The sequence below is a fragment of the Salmo salar genome, chromosome 17 (genome assembly GCF_965601325.2).
Source record: "Salmo salar chromosome 17, fSalSal1, whole genome shotgun sequence".
NCBI lineage: Eukaryota > Metazoa > Chordata > Actinopteri > Salmoniformes > Salmonidae > Salmo > Salmo salar.
Window position 1 is genome coordinate 77586295 of NC_138307.1, and position 22444 is coordinate 77608738.

The 22444-nt window shown below is 43.6% G+C and overlaps 2 protein-coding genes across 2 annotated transcripts in view; both read left to right on the forward strand.

The window, feature by feature from the left end:
- LOC106609835 (ninjurin-2) overlaps positions 1–14209 on the forward strand; it is a 90199-nt gene extending 75990 nt beyond the window's left edge. The window contains exons 2-4 of the mRNA XM_082964200.1: positions 8832–8965; positions 9132–9211; positions 13091–14209. Of these exons, the coding sequence (XP_082820326.1) occupies positions 8832–8965; positions 9132–9211; positions 13091–13239 (363 nt within the window). The 3' untranslated portion in view covers positions 13240–14209. The remainder of the gene's footprint in view (positions 1–8831; positions 8966–9131; positions 9212–13090) is intronic.
- Positions 14210–16788: 2579 nt separating this feature from the next.
- The window catches only part of LOC145861340 (ELKS/Rab6-interacting/CAST family member 1), a 293504-nt gene continuing 287848 nt past the window's right edge, over positions 16789–22444 (forward strand). Inside the window, exon 1 of the mRNA XM_082963346.1 lies at positions 16789–16955. The gene's annotated coding sequence lies outside the window, so the exon portion shown is untranslated. The remainder of the gene's footprint in view (positions 16956–22444) is intronic.

Genomic DNA, 22444 nt, shown 5'->3' on the forward strand with positions numbered 1-22444 from the left:
CAACTTTATTACTGTACAGTGTAACGCCCCTAAACCCTCCCCTCAGCAGGTCAACTTTATTACTGTACAGTGTAACCCCCTAAACCCTCCCCTCAGCAGGACAACTTTATTACTGTACAGTGTAACCCCCTAAACCCTCCCCTCAGCAGAACAACTTTATTACTGTACAGTGTAACGCCCCTAAACCCTCCCCTCAGCAGGACAACTTTATTACTGTACAGTGTAACGCCCCCTAAACCCTCCCCTCAGCAGGACAACTTTATTACTGTACAGTGTAACGCCCCTAAACCCTCCCCTCAGCAGGACAACTTTATTACTGTACAGTTTAACGCCCCTAAACCCTCCCCTCAGCAGGACAACTTGTTTACTGTACAGTGTAACGCCCCTAAACCCTCCCCTCAGCAGGACAACTTTATTACTGTACAGTGTAACGCCCCCTAAACCCTCCCCTCAGCAGGACAACTTTATTACTGTACAGTGTAACCCCCTAAACCCTCCCCTCAGCAGGACAACTTTATTACTGTACAGTGTAACGCCCCTAAACCTTCCCCTCAGCAGGACAACTTTATTACTGTACAGTGTAACCCCCTAAACCCTCCCCTCGGCAGGACAACTTTATTACTGTACAGTGTAACGCCCCTAAACCCTCCCCTCAGCAGGACAACTTTATTACTGTACAGTGTAACACCCCTAAACCCTCCCCTCAGCAGGACAACTTTATTACTGTACAGTGTAACGCCCCTAAACCCTCCCCTCAGCAGGACAACTTTATTACTGTACAGTGTAACCCCCTAAACCCTCCCCTCAGCAGGACAACTTTATTACTGTACAGTGTAACGCCCCTAAACCCTCCCCTCAGCAGGACAACTTTATTACTGTACAGTGTAACGCCCCTAAACCCTCCCCTCAGCAGGACAACTTTATTACTGTACAGTGTAACGCCCCTAAACCCTCCCCTCAGCAGGACAACTTTATTACTGTACAGTGTAACCCCCTAAACCCTCCCCTCAGCAGGACAACTTTATTACTGTACAGTGTAACGCCCCTAAACCCTCCCCTCAGCAGGACAACTTTATTACTGTACAGTGTAATGCCCCTAAACCCTCCCCTCAGCAGGACAACTTTATTACTGTACAGTGTAACCCCCTAAACCCTCCCCTCAGCAGGACAACTTTATTACTGTACAGTGTAACACCCCCTAAACCCTCCCCTCAGCAGGACAACTTTATTACTAGCTACAACGGTCTACTATGACTAGCTATATACAGTACATATTTTGACATCTTTTTCCTCGACACGCGTACAAAGATAAAAAGTTAGCTGGTCCCATGTCTGTTTTCTCCATCTTTCCAAGTGACCATAGGACAGGGTTCCCCGCTGGCGGCCCGCGGGGGGTTTATTTGCCCCTCAAGTTTTATTAGCAAAAATAAAGTTGTCTAGTTTTTATTTCAGAATTTTCATTGTTAATAAAAGACTGTAAAAACATCAAAGAAATCAGCTGCAAGTGATTTTAATTTTGGAAATCTCTTTACAAGTATTCCCACGCATAATAAAGAGACATGAGAACGTTAACAAACGTAAGCAAGGTTTGAAATGATTGAGTTTTAGTCAAATATTATATCTGTTTGGGCTTCTTGCAGTCGATTTGCAGTCTACAAATTATTTGTAATGATGTTCAAGAAAATAATCAGCCCGCAGCTTAATCTAGTTGAAGATCTCTGCCACATGCACTATCTAAACAGCACCAACAGGTCTGGAATCAGGCGCTCAGTAGCCATCCGTATCATTTCCTGGTGGAGACTGCCACATGCACTATCTAAACAGCACCAACAGGTCTGGAATCAGGCGCTCAGTAGCCATCCGTATCATTTCCTGGTGGAGACTGCCACATGCCCTATCTAAACAGCACCAACAGGTCTGGAATCAGGCGCTCAGTAGCCATCCGTATCATTTCCTGGTGGAGACTGCCACATGCCCTATCTAAACAGCACCAACAGGTCTGGAATCAGGCGCTCAGTAGCCATCCGTATCATTTCCTGGTGGAGATGTTTATTGTGATATCGTTGCTATGAGGGAAACAACAGTATCCTGATGGTTAGAGGATGTCATTGTTTGTATGCTTCTCTTTTTGATATTAGAGGAGTAATAACTACTACAGCTGATCCTGTCATGCTCAACATAGCGGAAACACACACACACACACACACACGTGCACGAACGCACGCACGTGCACGAACGCACGCAGGAACGGGCGTGCACACACACACACACACACACACACACACACACACACACGCACATGCATACACAAACTTTACTTCTCAAACAGAAAAGTTGGCTCAATGCAGTTTGACTAAATGGAAATAGTCCATTAACTTAGATATGCAAGCAATTTACAGTAACATCTATAAAACTATTGTTTCAACTACCAGATAAGTACCCATTACAATTTCAAGTGGTTTGTTTAATATCTCAAACACAATCAATCATCATAAATCAGATCTGCAGTCATGGTCAGTACTGCCCTCTACTGGTCATTTACTGGTATTACAAGTGAAGCAGTCTCAGAAAACCAGTCAGCATAGCAGTTTGTTGATGCATAGCTCCCCCTGGTGTTGATAACTAGTACTGAATTGTCTCTCCTTCCCTGTACTTCTACTCCATAGCAACATTAGTGGATTAGGTAGCAGCATGGTCTCTCTTCTACTATGTTAACACACTACTGAAACAGCTGCTTTGTGGAAGCTAGGTGGCCTGCTGTACACACACACACACACACACACACACACACACACACACACACACACACACACACTCTCTCTGTGTGGGTGAACTAGACCCGATGAGGTATAGTGCTGGTCTGGTCTGGTAGAGTCTACTGGTCTGGTCTGGTAGAGTCTACTGGTCTGGTCTGGTAGAGTCTACTGGTCTGGTCTGGTAGTCTACTGGTCTGGTCTGGTAGTCTACTGGTCTGGTCTGGTAGAGTCTACTGGTCTGGTCTGGTAGAGTCTACTGGTCTGGTCTGGTAGAGTCTACTGGTCTGGTCTGGTAGAGTCTACTGGTCTGGTCTGGTAGAGTCTACTGGTCTGGTCTGGTAGAGTCTACTGGTCTACTGGTCTACTGCAGCTGGGATCAGGTTACAGCCATCTGATCTACCCTGAGCCACAGAGCAAACAAACATGATGTACACACACACACACACACACACACACACACACACACACACACACACACACACACACACACACACACACACACACACACACACACACATACACACACACACATTTTATTTATTTAAATAGGCAAGTCCGTTAAGAACAAATTCTTATTTACAGTGACGGCCTACCCTGGCCAAACCCTAACCTGGATAACGCGGTGCCAATTGTGCACCGCCCTATGGGACTCCCAATCACGGCCTGTTGTGATACAGCCTGGAATCCAACCAGGGTCTGTAGTGACGCCTCTAGCACTGAGATGCAGTGCCTTAGACCGCTGTGCAACTCGGGAGCCCACGATGTACACACTCTAATACACACACACAGCACGTACACCACGATGTACACACTCTAATACACACACACAGCACGTACACCACGATGTACACACTCTAATACACACAGAGCCTTCAGAAAGGATTCATACCCCTTGACTTATTACACATGTTGTTGTGTTTCAGCCTGAATTTAAAAAACATTCACCCATCTAATATCACATTTGTATTTATTTATTTCACCTTTATTTAACCAGGTAGGCCAGTTGAGAACAAGTTTTCATTTACAACTGCGATCTGGCCAAGATAAAGCAAAGCAGTGCGACACAAACAACAACACAGAGTTACACATGGAATAAACAAACATACAATCAATAATACAGCAGAAAAATCTATATACAGCAGGTGCAAATGAGGTAGGATAAGAGAGGTAAGGCAATAAATAGGCCATGGTGGCGAAGTAATTACAATATAGCAATTAAACACTGGAATGGTAGATGTGCAGAAGATGAATGTGCAAGTAGAGATACTGGGGTGCAAAGGAGCAAGTTAAATACAGTATGGGGATGAGGTAGGTAGATAGATGGGCTGTTTACAGATGGGCTATGTACAGGTGCAGTGATCTGTGAGCTGCTCTGACAGTTGGTGCTTAAAGCTAGTGAGGGAGATATGAGTCTCCAGCTTCAGAGATTTTTGCAGTTCGTTACAGTCATTGGCAGCAGAGAACTGGAAGGAAAGGCGGCCAAAGGATGAATTGGCTTTGGGGGTGACCAGTGAAATATACCTGCTGGAGCGCATGCTACGAGTGGGTGCTGCTATGGTGACCAGTGAGCTGAGATAAGGCGGGGCTTTACCCAGCAGAGACTTGTAGATGACCTGGAGCCAGTGGGTTTGGCGACGAGTATGAAGCGAGGGTCAGCCAACGAGAGCGTACAGGTCGCAGTGGTGGGTAGTATATGGGGCTTTGGTGACAAAACGGATGGCACTGTGATAGACTGCATCCAATTTGTTGAGTAGAGTGTTGGAGGCTATTTTGTAAATTACATCGTCGAAGTCGAGGATCGGTAGGATGGTCAGTTTTACAAGGGTATGTTTGGCAGCATGAGTGAAGGATGCTTTGTTGCGAAATAAGAAGCCGATTCTATATTTAATTTTGGATTGGAGATGCTTAATGTGAGTCTGGAAGGAGAGTTTACAGTCTAACCAGACACCTAGGTATTTGTAGTTGTCCACATATTCTAAGTCAGAACCGTCCAGAGTAGTGATGCTGGACGGGCAGGCAGGTGCGGACAGCGATCGGTTGAAGAGCATGCATTTAGTTTTACTTGCATTTAAGAGCAGTTGGAGGCCACGGAAGGAGAGTTGTATGGCATTGAAGCTCATCTGGAGGTTAGTTAACACAGTGTCCAAAGAAGGGCCAGAAGTATACAGAATGGTGTCGTCTGCGTAGAGGTGGATCAGAGAATCACCAGCAGCAAGAGCGACATCATTGATGTATACAGAGGAGAGAGTCGGCCCGAGAATTGAACCCTGTGGCACCCCAATAAAGACTGTCAGAGGTCCGGACAACAGGCCCTCCGATTTTACACACTGAACTCTATCGGAGAAGTAGTTGGTGAACCAGGCGAGGCAATCATTTGAGAAACCAAGGCTGCTGAGTCTGCTGATAAGAATGTGGTGATTGACAGAGTCGAAAGCCTTGGCCAGGTCAATGAATACGGCGGCACAGTAATGTCTCTTTTCAATGGCGGTTATGATATCAAGGACCTTGAGCGTGGCTGAGGTGCACCCATGACCAGCTCGGGAACCAGATTGCATAGCGGAGAAGGTACGGTGGGATTCGAAATGGTCAGTAATCTGTTTGTTAACTTGGCTTTCGACGACCTTAGAAAGACAGGGTAGGATGGATATAGGTCTGAAGCAGTTTGGGTCTAGAGTGTCTCCCCCTTTGTAGAGGGGGATGTCCGCGGCAGCTTTCCAATCTATGGGAATCTCAGACGATACGAAAGAGAGGTTGAACAGGCTAGTAATAGGGGTTGGAACAATTTCGGCAGATAATTTTAGAAAGAAAGGGTCCAGATTGTAGGGGTCCATATTTTGCATCTCATTCAGGACATTAGCTATCTGGATTTGGGTGAAGGAGAAATGGGGAGGCTTGGGCGAGTTGCTGTGGAGGGTGGAGGGCTGTTGATCGGGGTAGGGGTAGCCAGGTGGAAAGCATGGCCAGCCGTAGAAAGATGCTTCTTGAAATTCTCAATTATCGTGCATTTATCGGTGGTGACAGTGTTTCCTAGCCTCAGAGCAGTGGGCAGCTGGGAGGAGGTGGTCTTATTCTCCATGGACTTTACAGTGTCCCAGAACATTTTTGAGTTTGTGCTACAGGATGCAAATTTCTGCTTGAAAAAGCAAGCCTTAACTTTCCTAACTACCTGTGTATATTTGTTCCTAACTTCCCTGAAAAGTTGCAAATCATGGGGGCTATTCGTTTCTAATACAGAACGCCACAGGATGTTTTTGTGCTGGTCAAGGGCAGTCAGGTCTGGAGAGAACCAAGAGCTATATCTGTTCCTGGTTCTAAATTTCTTGAAAGGGGCATGCTTATTTAAGATGGTGAGGAAGGCACTTTTAAAGAATAACCAGGCATCCTCTACTGACAGGATGAGGTCAATATCCTTCCAGGATACCCAGGCCAGGTCGATTAGAAAGGCCTGCTCGCTGAAGTGTTTTAGGGAGCGTTTGACAGTGATGATGGGTGGTCGTTTGACCGCTGACCCATTACGGATGCAGGCAATGAGGCAGTGATCGCTGAGATCTTGGTTGAAAACAGCAGAGGTGTATTTAGAGGACAGGTTGGTTAGGATGATATCTATGAGGGTGCACGTGTTTACGGATTTGGGGTTGTACCTGGTGGGTTCATTGATAATTTGTGTGAGATTGAGGGCATCAAACTTAGATTGTAGGATGGCTGGAGTGTTAAGCATGTCCCAGTTTAGGTTACCTAGCAGCACGAGCTCTGAAAATAGATGGGGGGCAATCAATTCACATATGGTGTCCAGGCCACAGCTGGGGACAGAGAGTGGTCTATAGCAAGCGGCAACGGTGAGAGACTTGTTTCTGGAAAGGTGGATTTTTAAAAGTAGAAGCTCAAACTGTTTGGGTACAGACCTGGATAGTAAGACAGAACTCTGCAGGCTATCTCTGCAGTAGATTGCAATACCGCCCCCTTTGGCAGTTCTATCTTTTCGGGAAATGTTATAGTTGGGATGGGGATTTCAGGGTTTTTGGTGGTCTTCCTAAGCCAGGATTCAGACATGGCTAGGAAATCCGGGTTGGCAGAGTGTGCTAAAGCAGTGAGTAAAACAAACTTAGGGAGTAGGCTTCTAATGTTAACATGCATGAAACCAAGGCTTTTACGGTCACAGAAGTCAACAAATGAGAGCACCTGGGGAGTGGGAGTGGAGCTAGGCACTGCAGGACCTGGATTAACCTCTACATCACCAGAGGAACAGAGGAGGAGTAGAATAAGGATACGGTTAAAGGATATACGAACTGGCCGTCTAGCACGTTCGGAACAGAGAGTAAAAGGAGCAGGTTTCTGGGCACAATAGCATAGATTCAAGGCATAGTGTACATAGTGTAAGGTAGGATGTGAGTACATTGGAGGTAAACCTAGGCATTGAGTAATGATGAGAGAGATATAGTCTCTAGAGACGTTTAAACCAGGTGATGTCATCGCATATGTAGGAGGTGGAACAACATGGTTGGTTAAGGCATATTGAGCAGGGCTAGAGGCTCTACAGTGAAATAAGACAGTAATCCCTAACCAGGACAGTAATGGACAAGGCATATTGATATTAGGGAGAGGCATGCGTAGCCGGGTGATCAATAGGGGTCCAGTGAGTGGTTGGGCTGACTGGAGACACGGCGATTCAGACAGTTAGCAGGCCGGGGCTAGCAAGCTAACAGTTAGTAGACCGGGGCTAAACAAGCTAGCAGAAGGGCCTTAGAGGGACGTCTCGACGGAGGAAAGTCTGTTTTTGCCTCCGCGTGCAGCGACGTCGATAGACCAGCCGTGATGGATTAGTAGGGTTCCGAGTAGCAGAGGGGTCCAGGTCCAATTGGCAAAATAGGTATAGTGGCAAAAGAAATTGGCCGATGGATCGATACAGTCCAATATAATGACAAAGTGAAAAGGTTTTTAGAAATGTTTGCAAATGTATTGAAAATTAAATACAGAAATATCTATTTTACATAAGTATTCAGACCCCTGAATCAATACTTTGTAGAAGCACCTTTGGCAGCGATTACAGATGTGAGACTGTCTGGGTAAGCCTCTAAGAGCTTTCCACACCTGGATTGTGTTACAGTACAGTCCCCTCCCCTCACCACTGTTTCCTACATGTTATTCTGGATACTGTGCTGCCATCTATTGGTGCATTAGGAGAATTGACGAGGGTTCAGATGACAGATTGTATTTGCTTCCATCTTCTGTATAAAGGTGAGAAACAACTAGTGGGTAGAGGATTTGACTTACCCATCCCTCGCTCCCTCCCTTCCTCAGGGTGGTGACTCTAGTCTCAACCTGAAACACTATGCCACTAAGAAGACCAGAGCAGAGAGAATGTTAGACGTGGCCTTACTTATGGCTAATACTCCTGGCTAATACTCCTGGTTAATACTCATGGTTAATACTCATGGTTAATACTCCTGGCTAATACTCATGGCTAATACTCATGGCTAATACTCATGGCTAATACTCATGGTTAATACTCATGGCTAATACTCATGGTTAATACTCATGGTTAATACTCCTGGCTAATACTCATGGCTAATACTCATGGCTAATACTCATGGCTAATACTCATGGTTAATACTCATGGTTAATACTCATGGTTAATACTCCTGGCCAATACTCATGGGTAATACTCATGGTTAATACCCATGGCTAATACTCATGGGTAATACTCATGGTTAATACTCCTGGTTAATACTCATGGTTAATACTCCTGGTTAATACTCATGGCCTTACTCCTGGCTAATACTCATGGCCTTACTCCTGGCTAATACTCATGGCCTTACTCCTGGCTAATACTCCTGGCCTTACTCCTGGCTAATACTCATGGCCTTACTCCTGGCTAATACTCATGGCCTTACTCCTGGCTAATACTCATGGCCTTACTCCTGGCTAATACTCCTGGTTAATACTCATGGTTAATACTCATGGTTAATACTCCTGGTTAATACTCATGGTTAATACTCATGGTTAATACTCATGGTTAATACTCATGGTTAATACTCCTGGTTAATACTCATGGTTAATACTCTCTTTCTGTCCCAGGGTGGTAACACCAGTCTGAATCTGAACCACTATGCCACTAAGAAGACGGTAGCAGAGAGCATGTTAGACGTGGCCCTGCTGATGGCCAACGCTGCCCAGCTGAAGGCCGTCCTGGAGCAGGGGCCAGACTTCAGGTATTCCGATCACATTTTATTTTATTTGATCATTTAAAACACAAGTGGATATTTGTGTGTCAAATAATTGTAACAATAAAGTTTCCTGACTTACTGTATTTCCATTGTAGTCGTCTGGTTTTGGCCACCAGGCAGGATACGTCTAAGAGATTATACGTCATTACAGGTACTACGTCACCGTCCTGGTCCTCATCGGGTCTTCACTGCTCTTCCAGGTGCTGGCTGGGGTACTGTTTGTCGCCATGGGTGAGTCTGGAATTGTAAAGTCAAGTGTCATTATAGTAAAAAAGCCGGACTGTAAGACGTCCATGCGATGGGCAACAGAAGCACACAGTCCATTTCACAACTTCAACCAATGTGTGTTGTAAACTGTTTATTACTAACCTTTAAACAATCATCTTAGTCCCTAAAGTACTTATGAAGCGTTTGTAGCATCAGTGGCGTGTATTTATGTATACCAAAAGAAGACAGGCTTCCCCAAATATTTGACCAACAGGCTTCCCCAAATATTTGACCTGTGTTTTCATACTTTTCCGTCAATTCTGAAGTGTCTGAATCCCGCCAGTGAAATCCTCCTAGCGAGGGAAACAGCGCCCCTCTGTCTCAGTGTGTGTAGCCATGTCTCTGATGCTGTCTGGAACTAAATAATATAACACCTTGCCACTGTAGCGTTTGATTGGTTGATGCCGTCAACCGTTTGGCCTCCCTTTATAAAAAAAAAAAAAATGAAATAATGAGCCAATCAGCATTGAGATGAGCTCAACAATGTGTTGTCCTGGCGCAGCAAAACTCCCCCCACGGGAGGACAGTTTGGATTTGGCTTCACACCAATCAAATCACATCCTATGTAAAATGTCATTGTCAGAAAAATATGTCTGTTTCTGGTCTGTTTGTGTTGATGTCCTGCACTGGCTAGCTTGCTAAATCATCCCTTTCCTAAGCCATGGATGGAGATGGGGATTGGACTTGTGGTTTTGGCTTAATTCTCTGTACAGGCCAATGATTATGACTGCGATTCTGATCAAACCATAAATGCATATATCCAGACCCCAGGAAGAGTAGCTGCTGCCACTGACTGGAGACGATTGAAGTTCAATATGTAGCCTGGAAGTAGTCTAGTAGAATCACGTTATGTCACATCTGTCGGAAGGATTGGACCAAAGAGCAGCGTGTTGAGTGCTCATCTTCTTTTTATTAAAGTAAGGTGAACACTTAAACAAAAAATAACAAAACGACACACGACAGTTCCGTAAGGTAACACAGACTATACGGAAAACAACCACCCACAAACCCAAAGGAAAAAACAGGCTGCCTAAGTATGGCTTCCAATCAGAGACAACGAAAGACACCTGCCTCTGATTGGAAACCATACTCGGCCACACATAGAAAATGAACATAGAAAATGAAAACTAGAACAAATCCCCATGAAACAAACCAACCCCAAAACACACCAAAACAGCACCCCCTGCCACGCCCTGACCATACTACAATGACAAGTGACCCCTTTTACTGGTCAGGACGTGACATGTTAACTAGCTAGCTAACTTAGCTGGTTCATTGTTGCCCATGCGAGGAAGTTAGGCTGGCAAGAATTTTAGCTAGGTAGCCTGTGAAAACATAAACTGAAAGTGTACAGAGCCATAGACCGTTTAGCCAACATGAAAGAGAGGAGGAAGGCATAGGTATTCAACTAGTCCACAAGTAGGGTCAAAAAATAAATAATTACTTGCACACATATGCAAGGGCACACGCACACACACACACACACACGCATACACGCGCACACACACAAATCAGTAACCATGGACAGCCACATGATATTTAGCTACATTGATTGGACTAAATCGTTTTTGGTATCTTTAAGTTTGTTTTCAGTGTATTAAACTAAGCATATACTGTTATTGTTGATTTGATGATGTTTAGATGTTTAGATGTTTAAGCTGAAATGGTGCTGGAATAGCGGAGGCAGGGCACCAGTCGTCTGTGGCTGACTTGAGGTCACTCTGTAGTTCTAAATCAGTCTCTAGTTCTAAATCAGTCTGTAGTTCTAAATCACTCTGTAGTTCTAAATCAGCCTCTAGTTCTAAATCAGTCTGTAGTTCTAAATCAGTCTCTAGTTCTAAATCAGCCTGTAGTTCTAAATCAGTCCTAGTTCTAAATCAGCCTGTAGTTCTAAATCAGTCTGTAGTTCTAAATCAGTCTCTAGTTTTAAATCAGTCTGTAGTTCTAAATCAGTCTCTAGTTCTAAATCAGCCTGTAGTTCTAAATCAGTCTGTAGTTCTAAATCAGTCTGTAGTTCTAAATCAGTCTGTAGTTCTAAATCAGTCTGTAGTTCTAAATCAGCCTGTAGTTCTAAATCAGCCTGTAGTTCTAAATCAGTCTGTAGTTGTAAATCAGTCTGTAGTTCTAAATCAGCCTGTAGTTCTAAATCAGTCTGTAGTTCTAAATCAGTCTGTAGTTCTAAATCAGCCTGTAGTTCTAAATCAGTCTGTAGTTCTAAATCAGTCTGTAGTTCTAAATCAGTTGTCTGTGGCTGACTTGAGGTACGTAGCTCTCTGTAGTTCTAAATCAGTCTGTAGTTCTAAATCAGCCTGTAGTTCTAAATCAGCCTGTAGTTCTAAATCAGTCTGTAGTTCTAAGTCAGTCTGTAGTTCTAAATCAGCCTGTAGTTCTAAATCAGCCTGTAGTTCTAAATCAGTCGGTAGTTCTAAATCAGCCTGTAGTTCTAAATCAGTCTGTAGTTCTAAATCAGTCTGTAGTTCTAAATCAGCCTGTAGTTCTAAATCAGTCTGTAGTTCTAAATCAGCCTGTAGTTCTAAATCAGTCTGTAGTTCTAAATCAGTCTGTAGTTCTAAATCAGTTGTCTGTGGCTGACTTGAGGTAGTAGTTCTGTAGTTCTAAATCAGTCTGTAGTTCTAAATCAGCCTGTAGTTCTAAATCAGCCTGTAGTTCTAAATCAGCCTGTAGTTCTAAATCAGTCTGTAGTTCTAAATCAGTCTGTAGTTCTAAATCAGTCGGTAGTTCTAAATCAGTCTGTAGTTCTAAATCAGCCTGTAGTTCTAAATCAGTCTCTAGTTCTAAATCAGCCTGTAGTTCTAAATCAGTCTCTAGTTCTAAATCAGTCTGTAGTTCTAAATCAGTCTGTAGTTCTAAATCAGTCTGTAGTTCTAAATCAGTCTGTAGTTCTAAATCAGCCTGTAGTTCTAAATCAGTCTCTAGTTCTAAATCAGCCTGTAGTTCTAAATCAGCCTGTAGTTCTAAATCAGTCTGTAGTTCTAAATCAGCCTGTAGTTCTAAATCAGCCTGTAGTTCTAAATCAGTTGTCTGTGGCTGACTTGAGGTAGTAGTTCTGTAGTTCTAAATCAGTCTGTAGTTCTAAATCAGTTGTCTGTGGCTGACTTAAGGTAGTAGTTCTGTAGTTCTAAATCAGCCTGTAGTTCTAAATCAGTTGTCTGTGGCTGACTTGAGGTAGTAGTTCTGTAGTTCTAAATCAGTCGGTAGTTCTAAATCAGTCGGTAGTTCTAAATCAGTCTGTAGTTCTAAATCAGTTGTCTGTGGCTGACTTGAGGTAGTAGTTCTGTAGTTCTAAATCAGTCTGTAGTTCTAAATCAGTCTGTAGTTCTAAATCAGTTGTCTGTGGCTGACTTGAGGTAGTAGTTCTGTAGTTCTAAATCAGTCTGTAGTTCTAAATCAGTTGTCTGTGGCTGACTTAAGGTAGTAGTTCTGTAGTTCTAAATCAGTCTGTAGTTCTAAATCAGTTGTTGTTTAGTAAACTGTAAAACATGAACTTACTTGACCACGCTGCAGGTCATATGACTGTTTGTTATATGTAATATTTGCTTTGTGAATTTCACCTGACAGATGTTTCTCTCCGGTTTTGTGATGAAACAAACGTATGTGTAGTTTAATTTATTCCGCCACTGTTTTTTGATGTTGTATATTATTGTATATCACGGTGGCGTATGAACGAATGGGTTATAGAGCAAAAAACACAATATCACAACATAGGTTATAATATGTCTTGTTTACTGGCTTGGCTTCCTGACTGATATTACCCACGCACCATTACTGTTTAGCATCAAGTCTCACCTCAGTTACAACACTGTTTGTCTCTGTGTGTTCCAGCACGTAAGGACCTGAACAACATAGCTAACCAGAGGAAGCTGGACATCATGAACAACGTGGCCACCGGCCTCGTCTTCATCACCACCATCATCAACATCTTCATCACCGCATTTGGAGTGCAGAAAACTGGCCTGTACCCTAAAACCTAGACTGAAGAGTGGCCTGTACCCCAAAACCTATACAGTAGACTGGACTGTACCCTAAAACCTAGACAGTAGACTGGACTGTACCCTAAAACCTAGACAGTAGACTGGACTGTACCCTAAAACCTAGACAGTAGACTGGACTGTACCCCAAAACCTAGACTGAAGAGTGGCCTGTACCCCAAAACCTATACAGTAGACTGGACTGTACCCTAAAACCTATACAGTAGACTGGACTGTACCCTAAAACCTAGACAGTAGACTGGACTGTACCCTAAAACCTAGACAGTAGACTGGACTGTACCCTAAAACCTAGACAGTAGACTGGACTGTACCCTAAAACCTAGACAGTAGACTGGACTGTACCCTAAAACCTATACAGTAGACTGGACTGTACCCTAAAACCTAGACAGTAGACTGGACTGTACCCTAAAACCTAGACAGTAGACTGGACTGTACCCTAAAACCTATACAGTAGACTGGACTGTACCCCAAAACCTATACAGTAGACTGGACTGTACCCCAAAATCTAGACTGAAGACTGACCTGTACCCCAAAACCTAAAGTGATATACTTCAGCGATATATCTTTCAAAACACGGCAATACGGGTTTACTATTGTTTTCTATTGTAACTTTTATTTTATCAGAAGAGATTTGTAAAAGAAAGATATTAATAATTTAAATGTCAAAAAGTAGAATTGTCTTATTCTAATGTGTATGGCTCAGAAATCAAATTAAAGACAAGTGTTTGGGCTACAGATTAGTCTCTCTAGACAAACGGGTTGCCTCCCACAATTTAACAATGTTCAAGCTTGTCCTTGGTCTGGGATTTCCAAGAATGGCTACCGACCAAAGGGTCTTCAGATTATATAAGGGGAAACAGAGACTACTAGTGGTTTCTATTTTACTAATAAAGAACGATACTCACTGTGTCTAAAGTGTGTCTCTAATGCAATAAAGTCCACACAACAACTGTGTCTTGGTCAAATGTTCTGTTATGTGAGTGCTTAGACACGTGATGCTGAATAAAGGTGCTTATAAATGATAAGTAATACGGTTGGGGAGTAAATTATGACATCAGTTACATTTAATCTGATTACAACAAAAACTGTAACGGTAATCACTTATGTTACCAGCAAAAACATTGTAATCAGATTACAGATACTTTTGGAAAAACAAGATGATTACTTCATTGGATTACTTTTAAAAAAAATGATGTTTTGCAAAATAAATACATTATAACAACTTTCTGTTCTCAATGACATTCAGTTAAGCATTGAAAAAGGAAGCTAGTTTAAAGGTCCAATGCAGCTGTTTTTATCTCAATATCAAATAATTTCTAACTAACAATTAAGTGCCTTATTGTGATTTCAATTAAAATGGTCCAAAATAAACAAAAACTTGCTTCTTAGCAAAGAACAATTTCTATTGGTCTGAGTTAGGAGGGCAAAACTGAAAACTAGCTGTTATTGGCAGAGAGGTTTGGAACGCTCTTTCTTATTGGTCGATTAACTAACTTACCACCTGGTGATTTCACCAGGCAGGCCAAAACTCCATCCCACCAAAACAGGCTGACATTTCAGACGGTCTTTTCAAACAGCTCTTACACTAAAAGGACCATAATCATCATTTTCACAATTTCAAAGTACTGTATTATTCCAACCTCATATTGTGGAAATATACACTAAGTGTATAAAACATTAAGAACACCTGCTCTTTCCATGACATAGACTGACCAGGTGAAAGATATGATCCCTTATTGATGTCACTTGTTAAATCCACTTCAATCAGTGTAGATGAAGGGGAGGAGACAGGTTAAAGAAGGAGTTTTAAGCCTTGAGACAATTGAGACATGGATTGTGTATGTGCCATTCAGAGGGTAATAGTGCCTTTGAACGGGGTATGGTAGTAAATGCCAGGCACACCGGTGTGTGTGTGTCAAGAACTGCAATGCTGCTGGGTTTTTCATGATCAACAGTTTCCCGTGTGTATCAAGAGTTGTCCACCACACAGAGGACATCCAGCCAACCTGACACAACTGTGGGAAGCATTGGAGTCAACATGGACCAGCATCCCTGTGGAACACTTTCCACACACCTGGAACACTTTCAGCAAAACGGGGTGCAACTCAATATTAGGAAGGTATTCCTAATGTTTTGTACACTTGGTGTATATAAACACAGGACAATCACATTTTCAACTGTATGGGCCTTTAAGTTTATTGCACCTGAGCAAGTCTGACCACAAGTCAGAGACCACTGTGATGACACACCAACTGATGACCACCAATCAGAGACCACTGGGATGACACACCAACTGATGACCACCAATCAGAGACCACTGTGATGACACACCAACTGATGACCACCAATCAGAGACCACTGTGATGACACACCAACTGATGACCACCAATCAGAGACCACTGTGATGACACACCAACTGATGACCACCAATCAGAGACCACTGTGATGACACACCAACTGATGACCACCAATCAGAGACCACTGTGATGACACACCAACTGATGACCACCAATCAGAGACCACTGTGATGACACACCAACTGATGACCACCAATCAGAGACCACTGTGATGACAAATGCGATTGATGGATCCTTTTAGTATTCTTCTAATCAAAATCTAACTGAAAGTAATCCGATTACGTTACTGAGTTTGGGTAATTAGGACAGGTAATTAGTAACTGTAACAGATTACATTTATAAAGTAACCTAACCAACCCTGCACTAATAAGTCATTACATTTCATGATCAAGGCTTTGGTCTATGGCCACTCGGGTGACCAAACCAGACACATTCCTTGGGCCACGTCTGGGTGGGTGACAGCGGGTGTGTGTGTGTGTGTGTGTGTGTGTGTGTGTGTGTGTGTGTGTGTGTGTGTGTGTGTGTGTGTGTGTGTGTGTGTGTGTGTGTGTGAGAGAGAGTGTGTAAGGGGTACACACACTACACCACCTTGGCGCCAGGGGACTGGACTGGGACGCTATGGGAGGTCATCAACACTGACAGCTGGAATTATCAGAACTGTCATTGACAGTTGATTACAATGAACACATTGCTGTACAGGCCTACACACACCACATGTGCATACTTAGAAATACACAAAAGTAAATTGTAGGCAACAAAATACATAATACTGTGTATAGCTCTCAAAGTACATGAGACACAATGTCATGGGCACACTACAAACAGCTAGCTTTACATTAAAATGCTTGTTGTAGTTTCCAAACAGTGTTAGAGCTTCAAAGGAGGGTTTGACAATACACTGTTATCATGATCTGTGATTAGGCTAGGAAGTTTTTACCAAAGTGCGCCCTCTCCTGTTTGAAATACCTGGCAAGGAATCAAAGAGCTGCAGGAGTAAGGGTCTGGAATAGAGCGCGTTCTATTGTGACAGTCTCTCTGCTACAGAGGAAAGCCCGTTCATTTCTCTAGTGACCTCAAGCACAGCGCCCTCCCGCCTATGACTGATGTTGAAAGACTCGTGCACGTCCGGCGGTGGAGTGGAGGGAGGCCATTCTCGTGAACGCGCATCCCGATCCTTACGTCACTGAAGCGCCCTGGCTCGGGGATCTACTGGTAGTGCTGGCAAGGGAGGAGAAAAATTAACTGCTCCGAAAAGAGGCAATTTCTATCGGTTGTAACGGTTCCTCTACGGATAACGGTTCTATCTGTTCTCACTGGACTAACCGGATTTATGAGAAGAAGGTAGGTGACATTTTAAAAGTGTTTTTCTAGATTGAAGCCCACTTCTGACTGGGCTGAGAAGTGGACAGTCTAATTTCCGTGAGTGTGTGTGTATCTCAGGAAAGAGCAGTCATGTACATGTGTTGAGTGTGTGTGGTGTGTTATATGGTCGTTTTGACAGCATGTCTGTTGTAATTAACTAGAATTATACGCAGCTTTACTTAGTTGTTGTCTCGAGTTGTTGGGCTCTTCTGTAGCGCGACATAGAAGGAGGGAAAATATATTTAGCGGTTGAGGAAAAGAGGTGTCTCGTTTCACTGGGGTTTAATGTAGGTATGCAATGTATTCTACCATTCAATGTATTCATGTGTTCCCTCAGAGGAATAGACAGTCTTATAGCCGACTAAAGCGGTTATGAATCAGTGCATTGCGTTTTTGTCGGTGTAGTGAGAGAGTTGTTCTAGACTACCGTTGAGTGTTCATTTGACTGTCTTGCTCTAAAGGTTTAGTCTTTAACTTGTCAGTCTTAGGAAAGAGCTGTCATATCGCTGGGTGGCCAACACAGCAAGTCCACACCCGCTCCATAGACTAGCCTACAACCTATTCCAGCAAGTTGCACATTGTTACATTGTTGCTACGCTGTGTGGATAAACCATTTATCGCTAGGCCTATTCGGCAACATTGTAGCCATACGTTATTGTTGTAAACACTAAAGCTATAGAAAGATTTACGACAGATAGACTGATTATTTTATGTACGACATGTTTTCCTAGGGGAATGACTTGTTTCTAGTGAATTACCTCCAGAGTGTAAGGTTGCCTCCCATTGAAATGGCATTTCCCCAGCTCCTCCCAGAACCCTGGCGCGGCTCCCTTCCAGAATAGCCAACCTGGCCTAAACATTAGACCTTCTGAAGTGTTTGGAAACGCCCTGTGTAATAGACTGTAGCCTATTCCAGAGCAGCCGTGATTGACTTGGTAAATGTGGGAGGAGGCGGTAGGCTGTTCCCGGTCTCCTCCAGACAGAATGGGCAACAGGTTGCTTCATGGCTGCACTGTATGTAGTCCTCACCTCAAACAGCCTAATAACTACTGTATGTAGTCCTCACCTCAAACAGCCTAATAACTACTGTATGTAGTCCTCACCTCAAACAGCCTAATAACTACTGTATGTAGTCCTCACCTCAAACAGCCTAATAACTACTGTATGTAGTCCTCACCTCAAACAGCCTAATAACTACTGTATGTAGTCCTCACCTCAAACAGCCTAATAACTACTGTATGTAGTCCTCACCTCAAACAGCCTAATAACTACTGTATGTAGTCCTCACCTCAAACAGCCTAATAACTACTGTATGTAGTCCTCACCTCAAACAGCCTAATAACTACTGTATGTAGTCCTCACCTCAAACAGCCTAATAACTACTGTATGTAGTCCTCACCTCAAACAGCCTAATAACTACTGTATGTAGTCCTCACCTCAAACAGCCTAATAACTACTGTATGTAGTCCTCACCTCAAACAGCCTAATAACTACAGTATGTAGTCCTCACCTCAAACAGCCTAATATCTACTGTATGTAGTCCTCACCTCAAACAGCCTAATAACTACTGTATGTAGTCCTCACCTCAAACAGCCTAATAACTACTGTATGTAGTCCTCACCTCAAACAGCCTAATAACTACTGTATGTAGTCCCAGGATCACCTCAAACAGCCTAATAACTACTGTATGTAGTCCCAGGATCACCTCAAACAGCCTAATAACTACTGTATGTAGTCCTCACCTCAAACAGCCTAATAACTACTGTATGTAGTCCTCACCTCAAACAGCCTAATAACTACTGTATGTAGTCCTCACCTCAAATAGTCTAATAACTACTGTATGTAGTCCTCACCTCAAACAGCCTAATAACTACTGTATGTAGTCCTCACCTCAAATAGTCTAATAACTACTGTATGTAGTCCTCACCTCAAACAGCCTAATAACTACTGTATGTAGTCCTCACCTCAAACAGCCTAATAACTACTGTATGTAGTCCTCACCTCAAACAGCCTAATAACTACTGTATGTAGTCCTCACCTCAAACAGCCTAATAACTACTGTATGTAGTCCTCACCTCAAACAGCCTAATAACTACTGTATGTAGTCCCATGATCACCTCAAACAGCCTAATAACTACTGTATGTAGTCCTCACCTCAAACAGCCTAATAACTACTGTATGTAGTCCTCACCTCAAACAGCCTAATAACTACTGTATGTAGTCCTCACCTCAAACAGCCTAATAACTACTGTATGTAGTCCTCACCTCAAACAGCCTAATAACTACTGTATGTAGTCCTCACCTCAAACAGCCTAATAACTACTGTATGTAGTCCCAGGATCACCTCAAACAGCCTAATAACTACTCAGTAATAATGCTGCTCCCTAACTAGATTAGTTTGACAGAATAATAACATTGTGTTTTTTATCACTTACTATTCTTTGAACGGTAGTATTTTTCGGTAGCTACAGTGGGCCTAGTTTGTAACGGCAGTAGGGACCGTCTGTATTTTTCATGAAATCGCTAATTACCGGAGAAGTTACCTTAAGATCATGAACTTTTTGTTCTTTAGTTTAGTTTATTGGCTCGTGCTGCAGCTACTCTTCCTGGGGTCTGTTCAATATTGTACATGTCATACATCACACAATGCTGTGTGTCCTGGCCTTTGGACTGATAATTGATTAGTCAGTTGACTGATAATTGATTATGTCTGTCTGTCTGCCTGTCGGTCTGCCTGTCGGTCTGCCTGTCGGTCTGCCTGTCTGTCTGCCTGTCGTTCTGCCTGTCGGTCTGCCTGTCGGTCTGTCTGTCTGCCTGTCGGTCTGCCTGTGTGTATGAGAGATAATTAAGGAGTGAATGAATGTTATTTACATTTACATTTACGTCATTTAGCAGACGCTCTTATCCAGAGCGACGTACTAACTCCACTGTGAAGAGGCCTACAGTCTGTCTCAGTGTCAGAGCCCACCTGCTATAGAGGAGATAAGGCCCTAATAACATGGCACCCTACCCCAGTCCATATTCAAGGCCTTATGTCAGGCTGCTCCACTGTAAGGCCTTATGTCAGGCTGCTCCACTGTAAGGCCTTATGCCAGGCTGCTCCACTGTAAGGCCTTATGTCAGGCTGCTCCACGTAAGGCCTTATGCCAGGCTGCTCCACTGTAAGGTCTTATGTCAGGCTGCTCCACTGTAAGGCCTTATGTCAGGCTGCTCCACTGTAAGGCCTTATGCCAGGCTGCTCCACTGTAAGGCCTTATGCCAGGCTGCTCCACTGTAAGGCCTTATGTCAGGCTGCTCCACTGTAAGGCCTTATGCCAGGCTGCTCCACTGTAAGGCCTTATGCCAGGCTGCTCCACTGTAAGGCCTTATGCCAGGCTGCTCCACTGTAAGGCCTTATGTCAGGCTGCTCCACTGTAAGGCCTTATGCCAGGCTGCTCCACTGTAAGGCCTTATGCCAGGCTGCTCCACTGTAAGGTCTTATGTCAGGCTGCTCCACTGTAAGGTCTTATGCCAGGCTGCTCCACTGTAAGGCCCTATGTCAGGCTGCTCCACTGTAAGGCCTTATGCCAGGCTGCTCCACTGTAAGGCCTTATGCCAGGCTGCTCCACTGTAAGGCCTTATGCCAGGCTGCTCCACTGTAAGGCCTTATGCCAGGCTGCTCCACTGTAAGGTCTTATGCCAGGCTGCTCCACTGTAAGGCCGTATGCCAGGCTGCTCCACTGTAAGGCCTTATGCCAGGCTGCTCCACTGTAAGGCCTTATGCCAGGCTGCTCCACTGTAAGGCCTTATGCCAGGCTGCTCCACAGCCCTCCTCCCACCAGATACAGCCCCCTGTGGGGACATTGGACCCTGGTCACAGGGATATGACTCTGATAACAGTGATCATGTGAATACCTCTCTGTTTCATCTGGTTGGTTGTGGGAGACAGCTGACCTGCTGGAGGATGGGTCTTTGATGGGTCTTTTTCCTGCTGGTAGAGTTTATTTCGCTCCCGAGTGGCACAGCGGTCTAAGGCCCTGCATCTCAGTGCTAGAGGCGTCACTACAGACCCTGGTTTGATCCTGGGCTGTATCACAACCGGCTGTGATCGAGAGTCCCATAGGGCGGCGCACAATTGGCCCAGCGTCGTCCAGGTTAGGGGAGGGTTTGGCCGGGGTAGGCCGTCATTGTAAATAAGAATTTGTTCTTAACCTGTTGAGGACAGACCTTCCGCTAGCGGAACCCTGTTCCGCCTGCGGAACCCCTAGCCAACAGCCAATGGCATCGCACGGCGCGAAATACAAAACCAACTAAAATACCACAATTCAATTTTCTCAAACAATCGACTATTTTACACCATTTTAAAGATAAGACTCTTGTTAATCTAACCACATTGTCCGATTTCAAAAAGGCTTTACAGCGAAAGCAAAACATTAGATTATGTCAGGAGAGTACCCTGCCAAAATAATCACACAGCCATTTTCAAAGCAAGCATATATGTCACATAAACCCAAACCACAGCTAAATGCAGCACTAACCTTTGATGATCTTCATCAGATGACACTCCTAGGACATTATGTTATACAATACATGCATGTTTTGTTCAATCAAGTTCATATTTATATAAAAAAACAGCTTTTTACATTAGCATGTGATGTTCAGAACTAGCATACCCACCGAAAACTTCCGGTGAATTTACTAAATTACTCATGATAAACGTTGACAAAATACATAACAATTATTTTAAGAATTATAGATACAGAACTCCTTTATGCAATCGCTATGTCCGATTTTAAAATAGCTTTTCGGCGAAAGCACATTTTGCAATATTCTGAGTACATAGCTCGGCCATCACAGGCTAGCTAATTTGACACCCACCAAGTTTGGGGCTCACTAAACTCAGAATTACTATTAGAAAAATTGGATTACCTTTGCTGTTCTTCGTCAAAATGCACTCCCAGGACTTCTACTTCAACAACAAATGTTGTTTTGGTTCCAAATATTCCGTAGTTATATCCAAATACCTCCATTTTGTTTGTGCGTTCAGGTCACTATCCGATGGGTAACGCACGAGCGCATTTCGTGACAAAAAAATTCTAAATATTCCATTACCGTACTTAGAAGCATGTCAAACGCTGTTTAAAATCAATTTTTATGCTATTTTTCTCGTAAAATAGCGATAATATTCCAACCGGGCAACGTTGTATTCATTCAAAGGCTGAAAGAAAAAAAATTGAGAAGTCTCGTGAACGCGCATCTCAGTCTCACTGTCCCCAGGCTGACCACTTACAAACTCTGCTGTTGTACTTTGCCCAGAGACAGCAGACACCCCATTCCACTTTCTGGCGGCTTTAGAGAGCCAATGGAAGCCTTAGAAAGTGTCACGTTACAGCACAGATGCTGTAATGTCGATAGAGATGCAACAGAAGGACAACAAATTGTCAGACAGGGCACTTCCTGTATGGAATCTTCTCAGGTTTTGGCCTGCC